At 53.8% G+C, this 18769-nt stretch overlaps 2 protein-coding genes across 10 annotated transcripts in view; one reads left to right on the forward strand and one right to left on the reverse strand.

Annotated features, from left to right (window-relative positions):
- The window catches only part of MYH11 (myosin heavy chain 11), a 122593-nt gene extending 109933 nt beyond the window's left edge, over window positions 1–12660 (forward strand). For 2 of the 5 annotated variants that reach the window (XM_042922889.1, XM_042922890.1), the window contains 10 exons: window positions 107–319; window positions 557–718; window positions 1106–1234; window positions 1549–1637; window positions 2077–2200; window positions 2786–2994; window positions 3919–4027; window positions 4109–4281; window positions 8439–8477; window positions 11959–12044. In XM_042922889.1, the coding sequence (XP_042778823.1) occupies window positions 107–319; window positions 557–718; window positions 1106–1234; window positions 1549–1637; window positions 2077–2200; window positions 2786–2994; window positions 3919–4027; window positions 4109–4281; window positions 8439–8469 (1239 nt within the window). In that variant the 3' untranslated portion in view covers window positions 8470–8477; window positions 11959–12044. Of the gene's footprint in view, window positions 1–106; window positions 320–556; window positions 719–1105; window positions 1235–1548; window positions 1638–2076; window positions 2201–2785; window positions 2995–3918; window positions 4028–4108; window positions 4282–4807; window positions 4809–8438; window positions 8478–11958 lie in introns of all 5 variants that reach the window. The other 3 variants (XM_042922887.1, XM_042922888.1, XM_042922891.1) reach the window with 2 other exon arrangements.
- The window catches only part of NDE1 (nudE neurodevelopment protein 1), a 43025-nt gene that overhangs the window by 1944 nt on the left and 22312 nt on the right, over window positions 1–18769 (reverse strand). The window contains exons 7-10 of one of the 5 annotated variants that reach the window (XM_042922892.1): window positions 17203–17294; window positions 16027–16181; window positions 15512–15591; window positions 15039–15209 (exon numbers count right to left, since the gene is read on the reverse strand). In XM_042922892.1, the coding sequence (XP_042778826.1) occupies window positions 15133–15209; window positions 15512–15591; window positions 16027–16181; window positions 17203–17294 (404 nt within the window). In that variant the 3' untranslated portion in view covers window positions 15039–15132. The other 4 variants (XM_042922893.1, XM_042922894.1, XM_042922895.1 and 1 more) reach the window with 4 other exon arrangements.

The raw sequence follows: 18769 nt of genomic DNA on the forward strand, positions 1-18769 counted from the left end.
CGGGGGGGGGGGGGGGGGGGGCGAAAGCCATCTGTGCGACTTTACAGAGCTGCCCGTCCCCGCGGGTTGCCTGAGCGTCTTCATGAAGTCTCCCCTCCCGCGAAAGGTCCACGAGCTGGAGAAGTCCAAGCGGGCCCTGGAGACCCAGATGGAGGAGATGAAGACCCAGCTGGAGGAGCTGGAGGACGAGCTGCAGGCCACGGAGGACGCCAAGCTGCGGCTGGAGGTCAACATGCAGGCCCTCAAGGGCCAGTTTGAGCGGGACCTCCAGGCTCGGGATGAGCAGAATGAAGAGAAGAGGCGGCAGCTCCAGAGGCAGGTAGTCCGGGTGGGGGGGATGCGGGGCGGGGAGGCAGCGGGGCCCGGACCCAAAGAGACTTGGTTCTCTCAGCCGCCTGCAACCTGGGGACGAGCAGACCCCTCCTGGGGGGGCAGGGTGGGGGAGCTGTGCCCCCCCCTCCCTGCCCCGGAAGCTCTCCAAATGCCGGCCGCGGTGGGGGTAGGGCCTCCGAGGGATGGCCCGGCCCGGCAGCGCCCCCCTCCCCCCCTCGCTCAGCTGCACGAGTACGAGACAGAACTGGAAGACGAGAGAAAGCAACGCGCCCTGGCAACGGCGGCCAAGAAGAAGCTGGAAGGGGACCTGAAGGACCTAGAGCTGCAGGCCGACTCGGCCATCAAGGGCCGGGAGGAAGCCATCAAGCAGCTGCGGAAACTGCAGGTGGGGGATGCGGGGCACGGGCCGAGGCAGGGGGTGGCTCCCCACCGGAGGGGAAGCCGGGCCCACAGCCGTAGGACGCAGGCCTGTCACGGGCGCCTGAATATTCAGCTGGGGTTTTCCACCGTGGTTCAGCCTCGGGGGGCCGTTTCCCGCCCTGGGTAAGGCACGATCACCAGGCCTTTGGCCAAGGCCCTCGGACCTCATGGCCATGTTTTAGGTCTGCTGAGCCCCTCCGGAACGGTGCCCCCCGACAGCAACCTGGCCCCGTGAGGTGGGGTGGGTGGGCCACGGGGACCTCTCTGTGGTTGATCTGAACTTCCTCGGGGCTGGCGTGTAAAGATGGTGACTTAGGATCTCTTGGCTTGTCCCTCCTGTTGACTCACGCAGGCCCAGATGAAGGACTTCCAGAGAGAGCTGGAAGATGCCCGCGCCTCCAGAGACGAGATCTTTGCCACCGCCAAAGAGAATGAGAAGAAAGCCAAGAGCTTAGAAGCCGACCTCATGCAGCTACAGGAGGTAGAGCCTTCTCGATGTGGGCCTTGGGGCGGGGGGGTACTGTGGGCAGAGCCCGCGGCACCCACGCACCTCTTTCCCTCGTCCAGCACTCCACAGGGGCGGGCCCCTGGAGTGACGACAGGGGGCAGACGTGGGATTTTCTCCTGTCCGGGACATGCAGGGCCTCCCCTGAGCTCAGAGGCGGCTCAGCCGCTTTCCAGGGTGGCCGTGGCCGTAGAAACTGCTGGGGTCTGGAGCAGGTGGCTTCTCGCTGGGGTTCAGCCCTTGCCCGGCAGATCAGCGGTTTCCCCCCTCCCCTCCCCCGTGCTGTCCAGGATCTGGCCGCGGCTGAGAGGGCTCGCAAACAGGCCGACTTGGAGAAGGAGGAACTGGCGGAGGAGCTGACCAGCAGCGTCTCAGGAAGGTAGGGGGCCGCATCGGGAGAAGGGGGTCCCAGGCTCAGATGAGGACAGAGAGGCAGCTCATGGAAGAGACTCCTGAAAATGACAGTGTCCAGCCAAGCTTCTCACAAGGGTCTTGACCCCCTTTGGGCATGTAGCCAGTTTCATTCGTTCTGAATGAACAGCATGGTGGGGAGGGGGCACGGGGTGGGGGTGGGGGACATCCAAGAGGAGAGAGCTCGTCTTTCCTCCAGGCCCGGCTTTGCCGATACCGACAGGATAGAGTCCCGGCTCCCTACTTCCCAGCTGTGTGACTTTGGACAAGTGTCTGAGCCTCGCTGGGCCTCAGTTTCCTTTTACAAAGGAGGGCGACTCCAAGGCATCACCTCACTCCTCCACACAGAGGCTATTTCCTAAGCCAGAGGGAGGCTGGAGCCCCAGACCCGCCTGCATTTCCCTTAGGAACACACTTCAGGACGAGAAGCGCCGCCTGGAGGCCCGGATCGCACAGCTGGAAGAGGAGCTGGAGGAGGAGCAAGGCAACATGGAGGCCATGAGTGACCGCGTGCGGAAGGCCACGCAGCAGGTGGGGGCGGAGCAGGGCCAGGCTGCACCCTGTCACACGCCCCACACTGCTGCACCGCAAGCTCGGGGTTGGGGTGGAGAGCGGGGAGACGGGAGCAGGGGTCAAGCGCATCTGCTCCCTGCACCCTCTCCCTCCCCGAGTGGGCACGCGGCCCCCGTCGCCATCTCATCAGGCGGCCAGTGTATGTCTGGCTCCCTCCGGCAGACAACGTGGGCCTGGAGAAAGGGCCTGGGGGGTCTCCTTCTTACTGTCGCCCCAGCCTCTGGCCCCGGCCTTACACCAGTGAGCACTCAGTGACATTACTAAGCACCAGCTCCTGCAACAGGTGCTGGGGCCCCGCCTTGTGACCTGGAGACAGGGAGCCTGGGTGGCCCCAGGACGCTGCCTTTTGTGCTGTACCTTAAAGGAGGCCCAGGAAGGAACTGGTGGCTGGAGGAGGTGGGGAGGGCTCCTGGGTGCCCCCGCCCCAGAGACCCACGTCGAAGCCCACCAAGGCTGGAGGCCACAGGCGTAGTGGGTCCTCTCAGTGGACCTGCCCCCCCACTCCCGTGCCCTCCACCCCCTGACTTTCACTGCCCTCCGCAGGCCGAGCAGCTCAACAACGAACTGGCCACGGAGCGCAGCGCGGCCCAGAAGAACGAGAGCGCAAGGCAGCAGCTCGAGCGGCAGAACAAGGAGCTCCGAAGCAAGCTGCAAGAGATGGAGGGGGCCGTCAGGTCCAAGTTCAAGTCCACCATTGCGGCACTGGAGGCCAAGATCGCGCAGCTGGAGGAGCAGGTGGAGCAGGAGGCCAGGTACGCGGGGCTCGGGCTCCAAAGAGCGGCCTGCTCGCCAGGAGTACACGGCCGTCGGGGCTCAGGCTCTCTGGACATCTGTCCTGGCTGGGGAATGAGCCCAGTGGTCCCCACGCCGCAGCTGTGTGTGGAGAACCGCATGTGAATACGGGAGCGAGGCAGGCCTGGACCCGAGAAGGCCCGTCCCAAACGGCCCTGAGTGGCAGGGGTCCTCCGTGAGGTCCGCTACCTTCCCGCGAGCACACTGGCTATGCCTGGCCTGTGTTCACGGGATGTCGTGTTCACGGCCACCCAGGAAAGTGCAGATCAGCAACCCCATTCAGCACGTGCCAATATGGTCAGGCTTCTCGTTTAAAAGGGAAAATAAGATCACGGCCCATCTGTGACCATCAGACTACGAGGATTCTGACCCACTTTTTTTTTTTTTGGTAGTGGCTTTCTTGCCAACTCACAGACCATACAAAAATTCAGCCTTTTCACGTGTACAGCTCAATGGCCCTTTAGTATAGTTGTGGATAGCTGCACCCTCTGCCCTGTCCAGCGTGGGACAGTTTCAGCACCTCAGTAGGACACCCTGTACCCCCCTGGCCATCACCCTGACCTCCCCCAGCCCTCTGCAACCACAGATCTTCTTTCTGTCTCTCTTGTCTCTTGTGGATGTTTCATGTAAGTGGAATCCCACAGTCTGTGCCCTTCTGTGACTGGCCTCGCTCCCTGTGTCTTCGAGGTTCGCCCATGTGGTAGCAGACGCAAGTGCTGCGTTCCTTTTTAAGGCCGAGTACTGTTCGTCTGATTTGGGGAGTGAGCCCTGATTTGGGGCCCCTCAGGGAAAGCGCTCACAGTGGGGGAGAGGCTGGTCGGGTCTACGTGCCAGGTGCAAGGGAGCCCATCCCCGCTTCGCCCCCCTCCTCCCCCCGTATGCAGAGAGAAGCAGGCGGCCACCAAGTCGCTGAAGCAGAAGGACAAGAAGCTGAAGGAGGTCCTGCTGCAGGTGGAGGACGAGCGCAAGATGGCGGAGCAGTACAAGGAGCAGGTAACCCGGGCCACCGGCCTCTCCCAGCCCCGCAGGGACCCCACGGCGCCCCCTGCTCACCCCCGGGCCTCTCCCTGACAGGCAGAGAAAGGAAACGCCAAGGTCAAGCAACTCAAGAGGCAGCTGGAGGAGGCGGAGGAGGAGTCCCAGCGCATCAATGCCAACCGCAGGAAGCTGCAGCGGGAGCTGGATGAAGCCACGGAGAGCAACGAGGCCATGGGCCGCGAGGTGAACGCGCTCAAGAGCAAGCTCAGGTGAGGCTCATGGGCCTCAGGTGCCACAGGGAGTTTCTTTCCTGATGCAGAGGACACCCCCACCCCACCCACCCCCCGCCGCCCCCTGTTCCTTTCCAGGTTCTCCCCGCTCACCAGCACTCACGCGGCACCACTGTGTGCCAGGCACATGAACAGGCCCCGGATCCACCAGGGCCCTGCCTTGGAGCAGCGGACCCTCTGTTCGAAAGGGAGAGAGCATCCCAAGCAGGCACCGCGCTGTCAGCACAGAGCCCAATATGGGGCTCGATCTCACAAACCATGAGCTCATGGCCTGAGCCAAAATCGCAAGTCTGACACTTACCTGATGCAGCAACCCGAACGCCCCCTCGTGTGGTTTCTTTAATGATGCGCGTCCCTTCCCAGCCCACCCTTGGACGAGGAGAAGGAGAGGGAGGCACACCCCTGTCTCCTCAATCCTTGTCCTCACTGCTGCATTGCCTGTGCGGGTCCCTTCTCTCCAGAACCTCTTTTCTGGGCTTTCTCTTGACCACTTTGGTCTAATCAGGGTCTCCCATCCCTGCTGCTGTTTGGGGCCGGATCATCCTGCCTCACAGGAGCTGGCCTGTGTTTGCAGGATGGGGCATGGCCCGCTCTGGATTGTGACAACCGCAAATGTCTCCAGCCGTTGCTCAGTTCCCCGGGTGGGGGGTGCGGTCGCCCGGGGGTCTCGAACCGCTGCCCTAACCAGGGCTGTTTTCTCTCCCACGCCCCTGTCCCTCTGGGCCTGAAGCTGGATAGGCGACACCCCTGCTCCTCGGGCCTCCTTCCCACCTCCACTGGTTCCCAGAAGGCATGGGCCCCGAAGCTTCCTGTCACACTCACCCACACCCCTCCAGGGGGGTGATCCACTCTCTTGCTTGGGTCCTTGGTCTTGTCTCCTCTGCGATCCTGCCACCCTATGGGCCTTAGCACTAGCTCTAACTTGCCCATCAAGCCCAGGCTCGGTGGTCGGTCCGCCTCGCACACACCCTCAACACCCCAGACCCCCCCTGCTTTGAGGTATGCACTTGTTGAGTTAAACCAGACTTCCCACCTTCTGCTCAGGGAAAAGCCAACAGGCACACTGCCAGTTCGTGCTGGGCCTTGTCTGTCACAACAAGGAGCTGACCTCACTCGGTGCTGCCTGGGCCTGACTTCCCTCCCCCTTCCACTCTCTTGGACATCTGGTTTTCACTGTCTCCCCAGTCTCACCATCCCCACCCATCCTTACAAGCTCTCATGTCCCCGTCAACCCACCTCCCCCCAGCTGTGTCCATTTCTTCTACTCCGTTCCCGGGCTGAACTATCTAGCACCAACTAGTACACCTACCTCTCTTGTTCCCTCAAGGACGTCGCTCCAGAAATTCTCACCCTTCTCCTTTTCACCATTTTCACGTCAACAAAGTCATTCCAGGAGCTGAGAAAGCCTCTGAGCCCCACGCCCCCTGCTACCCTTTACCACGAAACCTTAATGGTCAGTCCTCAGTCCTCCCCGACTGAGCCGCAGCTTCCTCGACCCACACCGGGGTTTGTTCCTCCCCTCTGGGTGTCTTTCCTTGTCTCCTCTGCTGGTACCTCATCTCAAAGCCCGCCTGCCATTGGCCTGCCCCAGGGTGCCATCTTGGTTCTCTCTTCATCTCCTTTTCCGCTCACTCCTAGGTGACCTCACCCAGCCTGGTGCCTTTTGAGTTCCACCCACAGTGTGTGGCTTCCTGGCCCAGACTTCTTCCTAGAACCCCAGACCTGCTTGCCCTTTCCCCTCAATGCCTCACAGGCAGCTTACACCTTGAGCTGAACCCCTTCACGCCCAAGTCAGCTTCCCTCACGGTCTCTGCCAGCTCACCAACTGGACTGATAAGACTGCTGTTGACCCAGTCCACTAATCTGTGCTCTTACTTTCTTTTTCCATCTCCCTTATATATAACATCCTATCTGCCATGGAATCTGATCAACTTTCCCTTAGAAACACTGTACATCTGGGCACCTGGGTGGCTCAGTCAGTTGAGCGTCTGACTTCAGCCCCGGTCATGATCTCATGGTTCATGAGTTCGAGCCCCGCATCAGGCTCTGTGCTGACAGCTCAGAGCCTGGAACCTGCTTCGGATTCTGTGTCTCCCTCTCTCTGTCCCTCCCCGGCTCATGCTCTCTGTAAAAAATAAAAACTTAAAAAAAAAACACTGTACATCCACAATCCAAGAAACAAATGTTTCTTGCCATCCTCATCCAAGCTACCCTCTCCTACCATCTAGTAACTTTCACAGCTTGTGTTTCACTTGTGTTTATACTCCGTCTTTATAGTCTGTTCTCAACATGGCAGCCAGAGGGATCCTGTTTAAATAGATACAAGTCACAACCCCCCTTTGCTTGGAACCATCCAATGGCTTCCACCTCATTCAGAATGAAAGCAACACCTTTATGATGGTCGGTTCCACCAGGCCCTACGTGATCTCCATCCACCGCCTCCTAAATGAGCCCTCTGCCTCTACACATGCTGCCTGGGGCCTTGGCACGGGTGGTTCCCGCTGTCTGGAAGGCTCTTCCCCCAGCTCTCGGCATAGCTGGATCCCTCCTTCCTTTCCTTCAGGCATTTACACACCCACGTTAACCTGTCTACAACTTCCAACCTCACGCCCTGCAGTTCTCTTACTGATCTGTCACCATGTAACCTGCTGTTTATTTACTTATCTCATTGGCAGCTTTCACTCTGGCCCCATGAGCACAGAGGTTCTGTCTGCTTATTCGTCCCCAGTGTCTGGGATAGTGCTGGGCACAAACCTTCAATCACGGAGTCAGAGCTGATGTTTCCCTAAACTCATTCTCATACCACCTTGGCCATTTTGCCTTAGCCTTTTACTACCTGCACCATCGTTGACTTCACGGTGTCTTTGAAATTAACTGGTCTAATCATAAACACATCTATTTGCAAATAAAATTTACCATCCCTGTATTGTTAAACCAGCATCACCAGCAGCAACAGGTCACAAACAAAATTAAAATACAGTGAGAACAAAACAATAATGGATTCTACCTATTCTGACTACAAGTTGATGACTAGGACCAGAAGGCCTCTTTCTCAGTTGACAAGGGACTGACAGAAGATGACGTTAGCACCGGATAGACCATCCCTGACATAATGAGATGTATTTTAAAAAGAGTGGGAAAGGGAGCACTTTTCTCACTGTGCGATCGAGTTATCCAGGGGCACGCCCAGGAACCATCTGAAACCACCTGCCATTATCAACTCCAGACTCTGAGCATCACTGCAGGCAGGTGACGAGGGGACAGTCCAAACCCCTTTCAGAAGGCGGAGGATGGCTGGCGTGGGGTACAGGGCTTCGGGAAGGAGACCCCAGATCACACGAGGCTGGGGAGGACCTGTAGGTCCCCCCAGTGAAACAGAAACAAGATGTAACCTCTCAGGTCCACCAGGGGTTTGGGAGCAACCCCTAGGACAATGGTCAGCAAGACAGCTGTTCTCACATGGAGCTGTCCCCCCCTCTCCCCTCCAGAATTTGCTTGGCTGGTGACTGAACCCTGCCCTCCTCGGTGCCAGGCCGGGGGGTGGGGAAGCAGTCAGCCACTCTGGCTCTCACTGCTCCCTGTGGTCAGGACCCCTGATTCTCTTAGCACATGTTCAACGTACCTTGTGGGTTCTGCCCCCCAACAGCTGACCCTCCTGAGGGCCTACAGGCCAGTATGGAACAGACTATTTCTGACACTCCCGGTACGAGCATACCCTAAGGCAGGGTCAAGAGCGGTCACACCTTCCTGCCTCCTCTGTGTCCCACGTGCAAAACCTCAAGTCCAGCACTAGAGCCGTGAGTGAGGTTAGCAAGCCTGGCCAGCTCTCAGTGAACAAGGAAATGCAAAGCGAGTTTCATAGTCGTGCTGACCAGGTAAACCTCAACGTGAGCGCCTGTTAAAGAGCTGGGGCCGGCCTCTGCCACACCAGCAGACGTGAGCTTCTTAGCTGAACCAACAGCTTACGCGTGCCGGCCTCAGAGTTCTTGGTGACCCGTGCTTCTCTGCCAGGTTGACTTAGAAGTGCCTTTGATCATTTCATCGAAGGGAATGCCTTTGATGATTAAAAACGCACTTAGATGACTCCCTCTCGTTGGCGGAGGATAACCACCAGAGATTCTCTCTCTCTGTTTCAGAGGCCCCCTTCCCCAGGAAACTCCGCAATGACTCACCAGGTACCATGCCTCCAGCTTCGCGGCTCATGTGTGTTGCACTTGGTTTCCACTTCCGTTCTGCCCTCCCGCCCTCCCAGTCCCTCCGACGCCCTTTTTGGCCCTCACGAACCTCCATGGGATTCCTGCAAAATCTGAAGGCCTGGATGTCTCAGTTCAAAACTCTCTTTGTCATAGCCAAGATCAGTACAACAAGACTTAATCTCTTGACCCGTCTTCCTTCCCTCCTTCTGCTTGGGCATCTGACACGGCACCAAATGTGTCCTCGTCACCGTGTGTTGACGAGCGCTTAAGAGGCTGCGTGTGTGTCACTCGGATTGTTGGTACCTGCATAAGTGGGCCTCTCACACTTGGCAGTAGGACACTTGGCTTTGCTGTGCTCCTCCGTCTGGTTAAGACGCTGCACTGAGCGGGTATGACACTTCTACAGTCTGGGCCCTTTCGTGGAGAAGGGCCTCAAATCTGGTCCACAAATAACAATTCACGAGCACAGGTTCATGGGAACCACAGCCCGGCCTCTGGTTGTCCCCACGGCCGGGCTTTCATACGCATGTCTGCGAAAGAAATGGGCTCTCACTGCGCATTCTACAGTCGCTGGGGCCACATGAGCCTTGAGCAAGGCCTAGCTGATAACGGCACTTTCCACACACTGGGACACGTGCTGGCCACTGTGCAGCCAAGCATGGTCCAGACAGAGCCTTTTCCAGGGGTCTTGCGAGCCCGTATACACAGCGGGGAATGGACAGGACACCCGAGACTCGAGGAAGGACACAGGGCCCTTCACATGACAGAGTTAAGAGGCCTCAACCAGCTTTTCCACACGTGACGTTAGGCAACCAGGGCCTGGTTTTCCTCTCATCTTCCTTGAGAGACAAAGCAGGCCCTGGCTTGTGTCCCTCTTCTCTTTTGGAGAAGTAGCTGTCGCTACCCAAATACTTAAAGCTGGATGAGGGACTGGCAGGAGCTCTAGGAAGAGTGCCCGGCCTCTAGAACACGGCTTTCTGAGCAGCGCTCCTGCCAGCTCAGGCTGGACGGTGGGACCCACTAGTCGATGGGGAAGTGAGTCCTTGCAAATCAGTGCTTCTGCTCTGGTGCTGGATCCCACCATGCCACTAGTGCCTCGGGGAAGTTCTCGGAGTCTGTGAATAGAAGCCAGACCCTCCAGGATCAGACACTTGAAGAAAATCTTTAGAAGGGGTCCCTTACTTCCTGTGACTGATGTAGCCAGTGCCCACCTCGGCCTTGGATTTGAAGCCAGCTCCTTCAGGAAGCGTACCTGAACCGGAAGACAGGCTCACAGGACAGGTGGCGGAGCAGGGGGCTAACAGTGACCCGGGACATGATTTACATCTTAGATCAAAGGAACACATTTACACCTCAGCTCTTGTAGCTTGCAAATCCATACTGTCTCGGGAGGCCAAGAGTGCTGGGAGCCTGGAAGGGTAGGGGAGACGGTTTCCCAACCCCAGGCTGTCCCACCGAGTTTTGAACCAGGAGGATTAGAAGCAGGAGAGACGCGTGGAAGCTACTCTCCTTTCTGTCCTGTCTTCAGAGACCCTGCTTTCAGACCCACGTTCTTGGAAAGCACAGTGCTAAAGACTTTTTAAAAGGTCACTTCTAGAGAGGGTGATGGAAAGTTAGTTCCAAGGGCACAGGGTGCTTCTGAGCTTCCCTCTGACGTGAGTGAAGCTGGCCTGAGTCTTGAGCTGGGAGCGGCTACAACTTTATTCATCCCTGATCGTGGCCCCTCAGAAAGTACCATTCTCTGAACCTAGGCGGGTTTTCCCAGCGCGGGTTTTCCCAGCCCGGGTTTCTCCCACCCTCAGACCCCAGAAGGCTCACGTTGGGACTCCCCTTCTCAGTGTTCAGGATGTTCTGGGCCTTCCTTTTGCCTCCAATCTTACCTCTCTGAGTTGTCTCTTTGGACTAAAGAATCTCTAACTGGGATGGACTCTCCCTCATAGCTTTCAAAAGTCCAGCCTCTGCGTGGTGAAGCAGGTCATTTTTTTTTTTTTTAATTTTTTTTAATGTTTATTTATTTTTGAGAGAGAGAGAGACAGAGCACGAGCAGGGGAGGAGCAGAGAGAGGAGGAGACAGAATCTGAAACAGGCTCCAGGCTCTGAGCTGTCAGCACAGAGCCCGACGCGGGGCTCGAACTCACAAACCATGAGATCATGACCTCAGCCGAAGCCGGACGCTCAACCGACTGAGCCACCCAGGCGCCCCAAGCGGGTCATTTTTTATGACAAAAATTCTGCATTCCTCTTAGGCATCCTAAAATGAGTTAAGACCTGTCTTCTGATTCAGGTCAAACAGGGCCAGATCACCAGAGCCAAATAGGATTATTTGTTGTTGCAGAAAACACAGCAAACATTTCTTTCCTGGAGAGGACGTTGAGTGCTGGTTATCTGACTTCTCCTGCCACCTGCCTGCCCTCCTAACCAAAGCCACACTGCAGGTGACCTAGGCACACCCTGGCAGGAACTCAGGGCATCCGGCACTCCAGAGATGGGAGCCATAAGCACACAGAGAAAGGGGTATCCTACCAGCTAAAGCTAAAATACACCTTAGATTAACATGTCTAGCTTACTTTTCTAACAAATATTCATTGGGCACCTATTATAGGCCATGCATGGTGCCTGTGTGGTGAGGAAAAATCAGACAAGATCTCTGTCCTGGGAGAACTCACACCGAGAATTCTGCTCTCAAACAAGCAGGGGACCCTGCGTTGCTTTAACCAGAGTGCACACCTCTGGCATCCGCACAGTGACCTCTTTCCCTCAATGCTGCCTTTGATGCTCATTTCCACCTTCTTCCGGTTGAGAACCTAAAACCCTCCCCTTTGTTCCCTTCTGAAGGCAAGGGGGTACAAAATGAGAACACGTTCTCCTTCACACCTGCTCCACAGGGTATGAATAAACCCACGGGGATGTGTCAGCCCCCACTTGATTCGTTTTTTTCTTTTCCAAATAAAGACCACAGAAGAGAATCCTGTGGGCCATCAGATGACCAAGCCCAATTTTTTTTTTTTTTTTGAGAGAGGTGTGGGGTGGGGGTGGGGGTGGGGGTGGGGGTGGGGGTGGGTTGGAGAGAGAGAGAGAGAGAGAGGGAGAAAATCTTAAGCAGATTCCACGCTCAGTGTGGGGCCTGATGTGGGGCTCGATCCACTACCCGGGATCATGACCTGAACAGATATCAAGAGTCAGAGGCTCAACTCACTGAGCCACCCAGGCACCCGCACCTTACATTTTTTTTTTTTTTTTTTAAAGCTGATTCTCTTGCTTTGAAAAATCTACTTTCCTCCCATTCCAGCTGATTAAACGTTACCACACCTTGAGATAGGTCAGCCCTTGACTTTAACCTGAATATTTTCATTTCATTTCAGTTTGTCTGTGTTTGTTTTCTGTCCCTTTAAAAGCCTCTTCCAATCTCAAGAGGGGGGTTTCTGTACTAAAGAAACGTGTATTCTTTTAAAACCCACAGGCGAGGAAACGAGCCCTCCTTTGTTCCCTCTAGAAGGTCTGGAGGACGTCGAGTTATTGAAAACGCCGATGGATCTGATGAGGAAATGGACGCTCGCGATGCAGACTTCAATGGAACCAAAGCCAGTGAATAAACAACTTGCTGAAAACAGAACAAAACCAAACCCAGTGGACTCTGCTTAGCACTAAATCCATTTTCAAATTCCAAATGTCACAGACACCCCTCACAACGAATATAAAAAACACCACCCTGCGTCCAGGGTATCGATGGAGTTTTGAATGTTGTACCAAATGAGAAAAACCCAAGAAGCGACACAGACACCCCTGCTCCCCCCATCAGTGAATTGTGCAGAAACCTTGAGTTTTTAGGAAAATAGAACCACAGTAACTGATCACTGGCAACTTAGTTTACGTGAAACGGGGAGAAAGTCACCAAAATGGGTGCCACTGCCTCCCGCTCCCAAGACATTCCCTAGCCTGTCTACCCTTCCAACGTCTCGAGTGGGGCCCTGTTTGAGTTCTTTCCCCTCTTGGTTACCACACGTCAGATGCACACAGTTCACCGAGACGAAGTGCCTTCGGTAGTCACATGAATTCAAAAGGAGACGCTGCTCCAGCGGGATGAGAGCAAGAATGTTACACTGTTTTATATGCACCCCGATTGTACTTAAGGACACCTTCACTAATAAAAGGTTATAAATCACTGGAGTGCAGTCGGCTCTTCTGTTGTTTTGTACGGAGTGAAAGAATGGGGTGTGTTCTTGCTTAATCCTTACGATGACCCTGGGAAGCCAGCGTTCATAAATGGGGAATCTGAGGCCTAGGGAGGGGAGATAAATTATCTGAGATCCCACAGCTGGCCAAAAAAAAAAAAAAAAAAAACCCAACAGCAAGCAAGCAAGCACAGATGTCACATGAGTCTGTGTGAGAGGACTTCTCCAAGCAGAGGCAGGCAGCTCCAGGCCCAGGAAGTAGGAACTTGACCATGAAGAACATCCTTATCAATCAAAACTCATACATACATACTGTGAAGGATATAGGATATCCTTGAATTAAAAAAAACTTTTTTAAATGTTTATTTTTGAGAGACACAGAGCAAGAGCAGGGGAAGGGCAGGGAGACACAGAATCCGAAGCAGGCTCCAGGCTCAGAGCTGTCAGCACAGAGCCCGACGTGGGGCTCGAACTCATGAACCGCAAGATCATGACCTGAGCCGAAGTTGGACATTCAACCGACTGAGCCACCCACGCGCCCCAAGATATCCTTGAATTTCAAAAACATAAGACTTCATCCAGCAGGGATCGACAAACTTTTTTTTTTCTTTGAGAGCGAGAGTGAGGGAACATTAGTGCTTGAGCCGGGGAGGTGCAGAGGCGGGGGGTGGGGGGAGCGAGAGAGAATTCCAAGCAGGCTCCTCACTCAATGCAGAGCCTGATGCAGGAGTTGATCCCATTAACTCTGGGATCACGACCTGAGCTGGAATCAAGAGTCAGACGCTCAACCCCCTGAGCCACCCAGGCACCCCAAACTTTTTTAAAACAAACTTTTTCTGTAAAGGCTGAGAGTCAATATTTTAGGCTACGTGTGGTCTCTGTCACGTGTTCATCTTTCCATTTTTGTTTTCCCCTTTAAAAACATCAAAACCATCGTTACTACGGGGGCCATGCAAAACCAGGCCGTGTGTCCTCTCCTTGCAGAAGTTCTATTCCACACAAATTGATTCCACCCACTGATTCGGTAGAGATCAAATAGATTTGAGAAGAGATATGGCAACGGAAGAACTCAAGCCAATAGCCAAACATGAACCTACCCTCAACAATACACAAACATATCCTAAATACACTTCTAAGAAGCTGACGTGAAGAGGAATTTTTTTCAAGTATTTTTTCGTATTTGATTACTTGGTTCAAAAACAAACGTTTTGCCACCGTTCGAGCAAACATCAAGGCACAAAGCAGCATTTACCCACCACCACCACCACCACCACCACCACCACCACCACCACGTGGAAAATGAGTTTCTCTTGATTTTATTGTTGTTTTAAAAAAATAGAAGTCCGTCTTTTCCCCATACAGGTTAGAATGTTCCCATGGTAATGAACTGGGCACCAGAGATTCATTCTCTGTTGAATTTCAAAAGCACTTGAAAAGTTCTATTTTCAACTCAAGGATATTTCTGCTATTCTCTTGGAAAAATAACTTAGTAACAAAGGGTGGTTAAGCTGCGCGCATGCTCCCAAATTCACGTGTTCTTTTTAACTTGCCTCCAAAAGTGTGAGCCAGCCGTTCACGACGGGCAGGGCTGAGCACATACTCCGTCCACGTGAAAATCCCGTGTTTGTGTCTTCTTTCACAAGGAAGCTTCCAACAACAATCCTGTGGTTCAATCCTATGTGGAGGCCACCATGGTTATTTTATCATGGCTTTGAATGAAGTTCTGTTCTTAGGGGCTGTACTCATAAGGCCACGCCACCCCAATGACCGTCAGGGGAGGTCACCCCCAGGGCCAGGGCACAAGTTCCAGGAAACCCAACTATCGGGAACGATCTAAAGAAGATACAGATGTTTCCATTGCCCTTGCCCACACAAGATCGCCTCTGAAATACAAGCACAGCTCCCAACGCCTCAGTGAGAGGCAGAGTGAGTCCCAGAGGTAAACTACACCATAGTGTGTTTTTTTAAAAAAAGGCACGTGCCTATCCTACTCTTCTCTCTTAGACACAATTTCAGTACACAGACCCTTCTGGTGCCACAGAGCACGGAGATTTTCTTATGGAAGATAGCCTGGGCCTGAGATGGGCTCACATCCCATTTTTAAGGCATCTCCAGTCATTAAAAAAACATCCCCAAATCCTTCAACACTCAGGTCAGTTCAAAATGATGGGGTGGCCTCAGCATCCACACCGCGGAGCCCTGTCCAGAGGGTCCGGTTTGTCCCTGTCGATTTGCAACGCACTGGCAAGGAGGCTGGGGAGGAGGAGACAACATTTCACGGGGACAGCTACCAGGGGCCATGGGCGATGGCCTCAGTGGCTAGTGTGACTGTTTGCTCGTAGTTCTTAAACTAACTTAAACAAAGCAAAAACCTAGTTTAAGGAGGGAAAGAAAAGCAACGACTCCCACACAGACACACCAGGGGCTTCGGCTTCCGTGGATTTCCTAAAGCAACATCTTGACTACACCCTGGGCTGACGGCAGCGACGGTGAGGAAATATTTGAAGGCGGCTTCCCAAATTCCAGGCGTTTTCCCAACCTTCAGACAGAGCAAACCAAATTAGGCGGACATTACAGCTGTCACAGACTGGCTAACATCAGGGCCCACAAAGTTCTAAGAGTAAAGAGAGTCAGGAGCAGGGTCTCCCTGGATGTCAATTTTCTCTCCTGCGAAACGAAGAAAAGGACACTGGCCATCGAGCTCGCACATTCCCGAGGCCACACAAAAAGCCCAGTCACACCAGACCCACTAAAAACACCCTCTTCGACGGGGTCGGAAGTCACGTGCGCGCCGTGGAAAACGACTCTTCGTTCCCCATCATCTGTCTGCCCCACACCTACCCAAGTTACTTGGCTCGGGGTCCAGGAACATGGCGACGCAGCTTAGGAAATCAACCCATCCAGAAGCTGTCCTGATTTTCCTCAAGTAAGAAAATACCCAAAGCTGTCAGAGTCCGAGTTGTGCTTTCCTATCAGGTTACTGGAATCTAGTCTGGCTGGAATGGAGTCCCTGTTTCCTGAGGTTCTAAAGATTTTTTTTTTTTTTTCTTTTTTAAGGAAAAAAAATCCTCCTCTAGGGGAAACAGAGAAGCTTTTGAAGCTCAAATCCCAAACAAGTGTTTCATACAGGACATTCTCACAGCACGACCAGGAGCTGGGGCTGCAGATTCGAGTAATAAAAACGAGCCTCTTCCTGGCCATTTGCCCTTAACCTTCACCGGAAGACACCACCTCACTGCGTCCCAAGGGGGTGGAGGGTTAAGGTTCATTGACCTGACCCTCCAACTTCTACAAAATGGCTATCGGTCAGGGGTGAGAGGCTCCCCCCAGGAGCGGACAGCTAAAAAGGTACTGACCCTTTGTCACCTAGAGGCACGCCGCTGCTGCTTGGCTGTCTCTCGCCACCGCCATCTCTGTGTTTGCTCCCCCTCCCTGAGGCCGGGCCGCTTGTTCGGTTTGGGGACTGATCGTACACGAAGTTCCGGCAGGATGCAAGTTTGGACTCCAGCGCCTGCAGAGAAACGTGCTTTCATCTTTCAGGTTCAAGAGCAGACCTCCCCTCTCCCCAGAGCCTGTACACAGACAATAACCTCAAACGGGGGTTCTCGAACTGTGTTGTAGGGCGGGAGTTCCAAGAGTGGGGCCCTGAAGGAACCCAGCGTGCATCCGCTCTTTAGAGCCACTGGCCTAAGACAGTTAGGAGCTTCCTGGAAAATCACCAGCCCTGCCAAAGATCCAGTTCTGCCTATGGGAAACGTGAAATCAACTTCCGGGATGATCTACTCTTTTGTTTACCTTTATCAAACGTGCACAGAGTGGCTTGTGTGGGAGGACTGTGCCTTGTTGGAAAGAGACCCCATAAAAACCAAGAGGGCGTTGAGATGCCCCAGGCTTATCTATGCTCTAACTGTGCAACACATTTAAAGAGAAACATGTTTACAGAACAGAAAACCAAAATCTCAAAGTAAAAACACGAGAAAAGAGTCGCAAGCTTCTATGAAGGCGCAGCTCTGACTACATACATTCTAGCTGAAGACAGGCTGGCAGGAGTTAAATCATGTGATTCGCCAGGCATTATTTTAAAAAACACAAGCAACAGCTACACAGAATACCTGTGTTATTTCTTAAGCACACACAAAAAATCTTTCCCTGTAGTGAAGGTAAAACCTCAAGTTGAGTTCTTTGCTCTAGCCCTTTTGAGATGTTGTCTTTGACTCCCTCATTTAGAAGGAAAAGAACTTTCAAATGTTTCTCAGTTTTCTTAAATTAAGAAAAACATCACAGACACCAGCCAAATTTCCTGAATTCCAAGGAAAAATGGCAGGGGAAGAAATATATGCACAGAGGTCAAAGGACTGATGGAGTCAGAGCTCTGGGTGTTTGTCAACAAGGCCCACAGGAGCTCGCATGACGCTAGGGGACGCTAGGGGACGCTCTGTTACAGGGGAAAGGAACCGGTAAAGTCGCCCCTCTCAGGCATCCTGAAACATAGGCAAGGAACCACACCAAACCCGGGGAGGCGGCGGTCTTACCCCTACTTTCCGCAGCAGGTCTCCCACAATGTTGAGGGCCGATATCCGGGCTGCGGGCGTGAGGGGGGTCCCACCCGTGGAGTCATCCAGACCTGGGTGTGCAAAGGGAGCACATATAAGAGCGATCCCCAGTCTAAGTCGGTCCACTCATGTCCCTACATGTGGAACCCCGGTGAGGGGGCAGGGAGGCTAATCCCCACGCTCTGATCCTGGATGCTGCCCATTTCACTCAAAAGTTAACTAACCCGCGAGGAGTCTATGGGATGACCGACCTTTTGCAGCCTTACAATGACTGTATTAACTGTTCACCTTTACACATCACTCTTTTTTTTTTTTTTTAATTTTTTTTTTTTTTTTTCAACGTTTTTTTTTTATTTTTATTTTTGGGACAGAGAGAGACAGAGCATGAACGGGGGAGGGGCAGAGAGAGAGGGAGACACAGAATCGGAAACAGGCTCCAGGCTCCGAGCCATCAGCCCAGAGCCTGACGCGGGGCTCGAACTCACGGACCGCGAGATCGTGACCTGGCTGAAGTCGGACGCTCAACCGACTGCGCCATCCAGGCGCCCCTACACATCACTCTTTTAAATCAAAATCCAAACAAGTCTTCTTGAAATTCTACGAATTCCATACAGTTAATGAACATGAATAGCATCTAAGCAAACCACATCTGGAAGGGTCTTAACTCTCCAGAGCCTCTCTCCTCCAAGCAGGAGCCGGGGACCAGAGGCACCAGGATCACTGGGGTGCTGGTTAGGGCGCAGGGTCTCGGGTCCTGCCCAGACCCACTCAATTTCAGGTGCATTTGAATGAGATGCCCCGCTGAGTCATGTGCATACTAAAGTGTGGAAAACACTGCTCTAGATGGGCATTCTGGAAATCTCACCAGTCTCTTCATCTCAGGGGACGAGCCTAGGGATATGGCAGGAACAGGGAGTGTGAGCTCTGTAGCCAGCTGGCCTGAGTCTGAATCTCAGCTCTGCTATTTACCGCCCATATGACTTGAGGCGAGCTACTTTCCCCAGGGCCTCAGTCTCCTCATCCATCAAATGGGGACGGCACCTGGGCCAGTGCTAAGAATTCAGTGAGGTCACGCGTATGCAAAGCACTTTAAGCACAGCGGCGAACTAGCCCACACGGAGCTCTAGTAGCTGCCTACTGTTATTTCCTATTAAGCAGCCTGATAACAGCCTCCGTGAATCAGCAGAGGAGCTGGGGCAACATCTCCAATTTCTCGTTGTTGGGTTGTTTTTTCTTTAACCATGCACCCCAGGCTACACCGGCTCCAGTTCTAGACACACGTCTCCCTAGACCCACAAAACGTTTTCTAAATTTTTTATCTGATCATTGGAATTTTAAATTTAGGAGAGTTCATGTTCAGCAAGAGGATTTCTGGCTTCTGATGAAGAACAGAAAGGTCCGCTAATGCTGGGCCCATATGTCACGGGGTGGGAGCACAGTGGCAGCCGCCCCTGGGAAGAAGCTTCTATTTTCTGGCTCACCGCAGACTCCACCACTCCCTACTGCTTCACACCCGAGCTCTTCCAGTTTGTCTCAAAGCTCTGCC

Source organism: Panthera leo, chromosome E3 (assembly GCF_018350215.1).
Source record: "Panthera leo isolate Ple1 chromosome E3, P.leo_Ple1_pat1.1, whole genome shotgun sequence".
NCBI lineage: Eukaryota > Metazoa > Chordata > Mammalia > Carnivora > Felidae > Panthera > Panthera leo.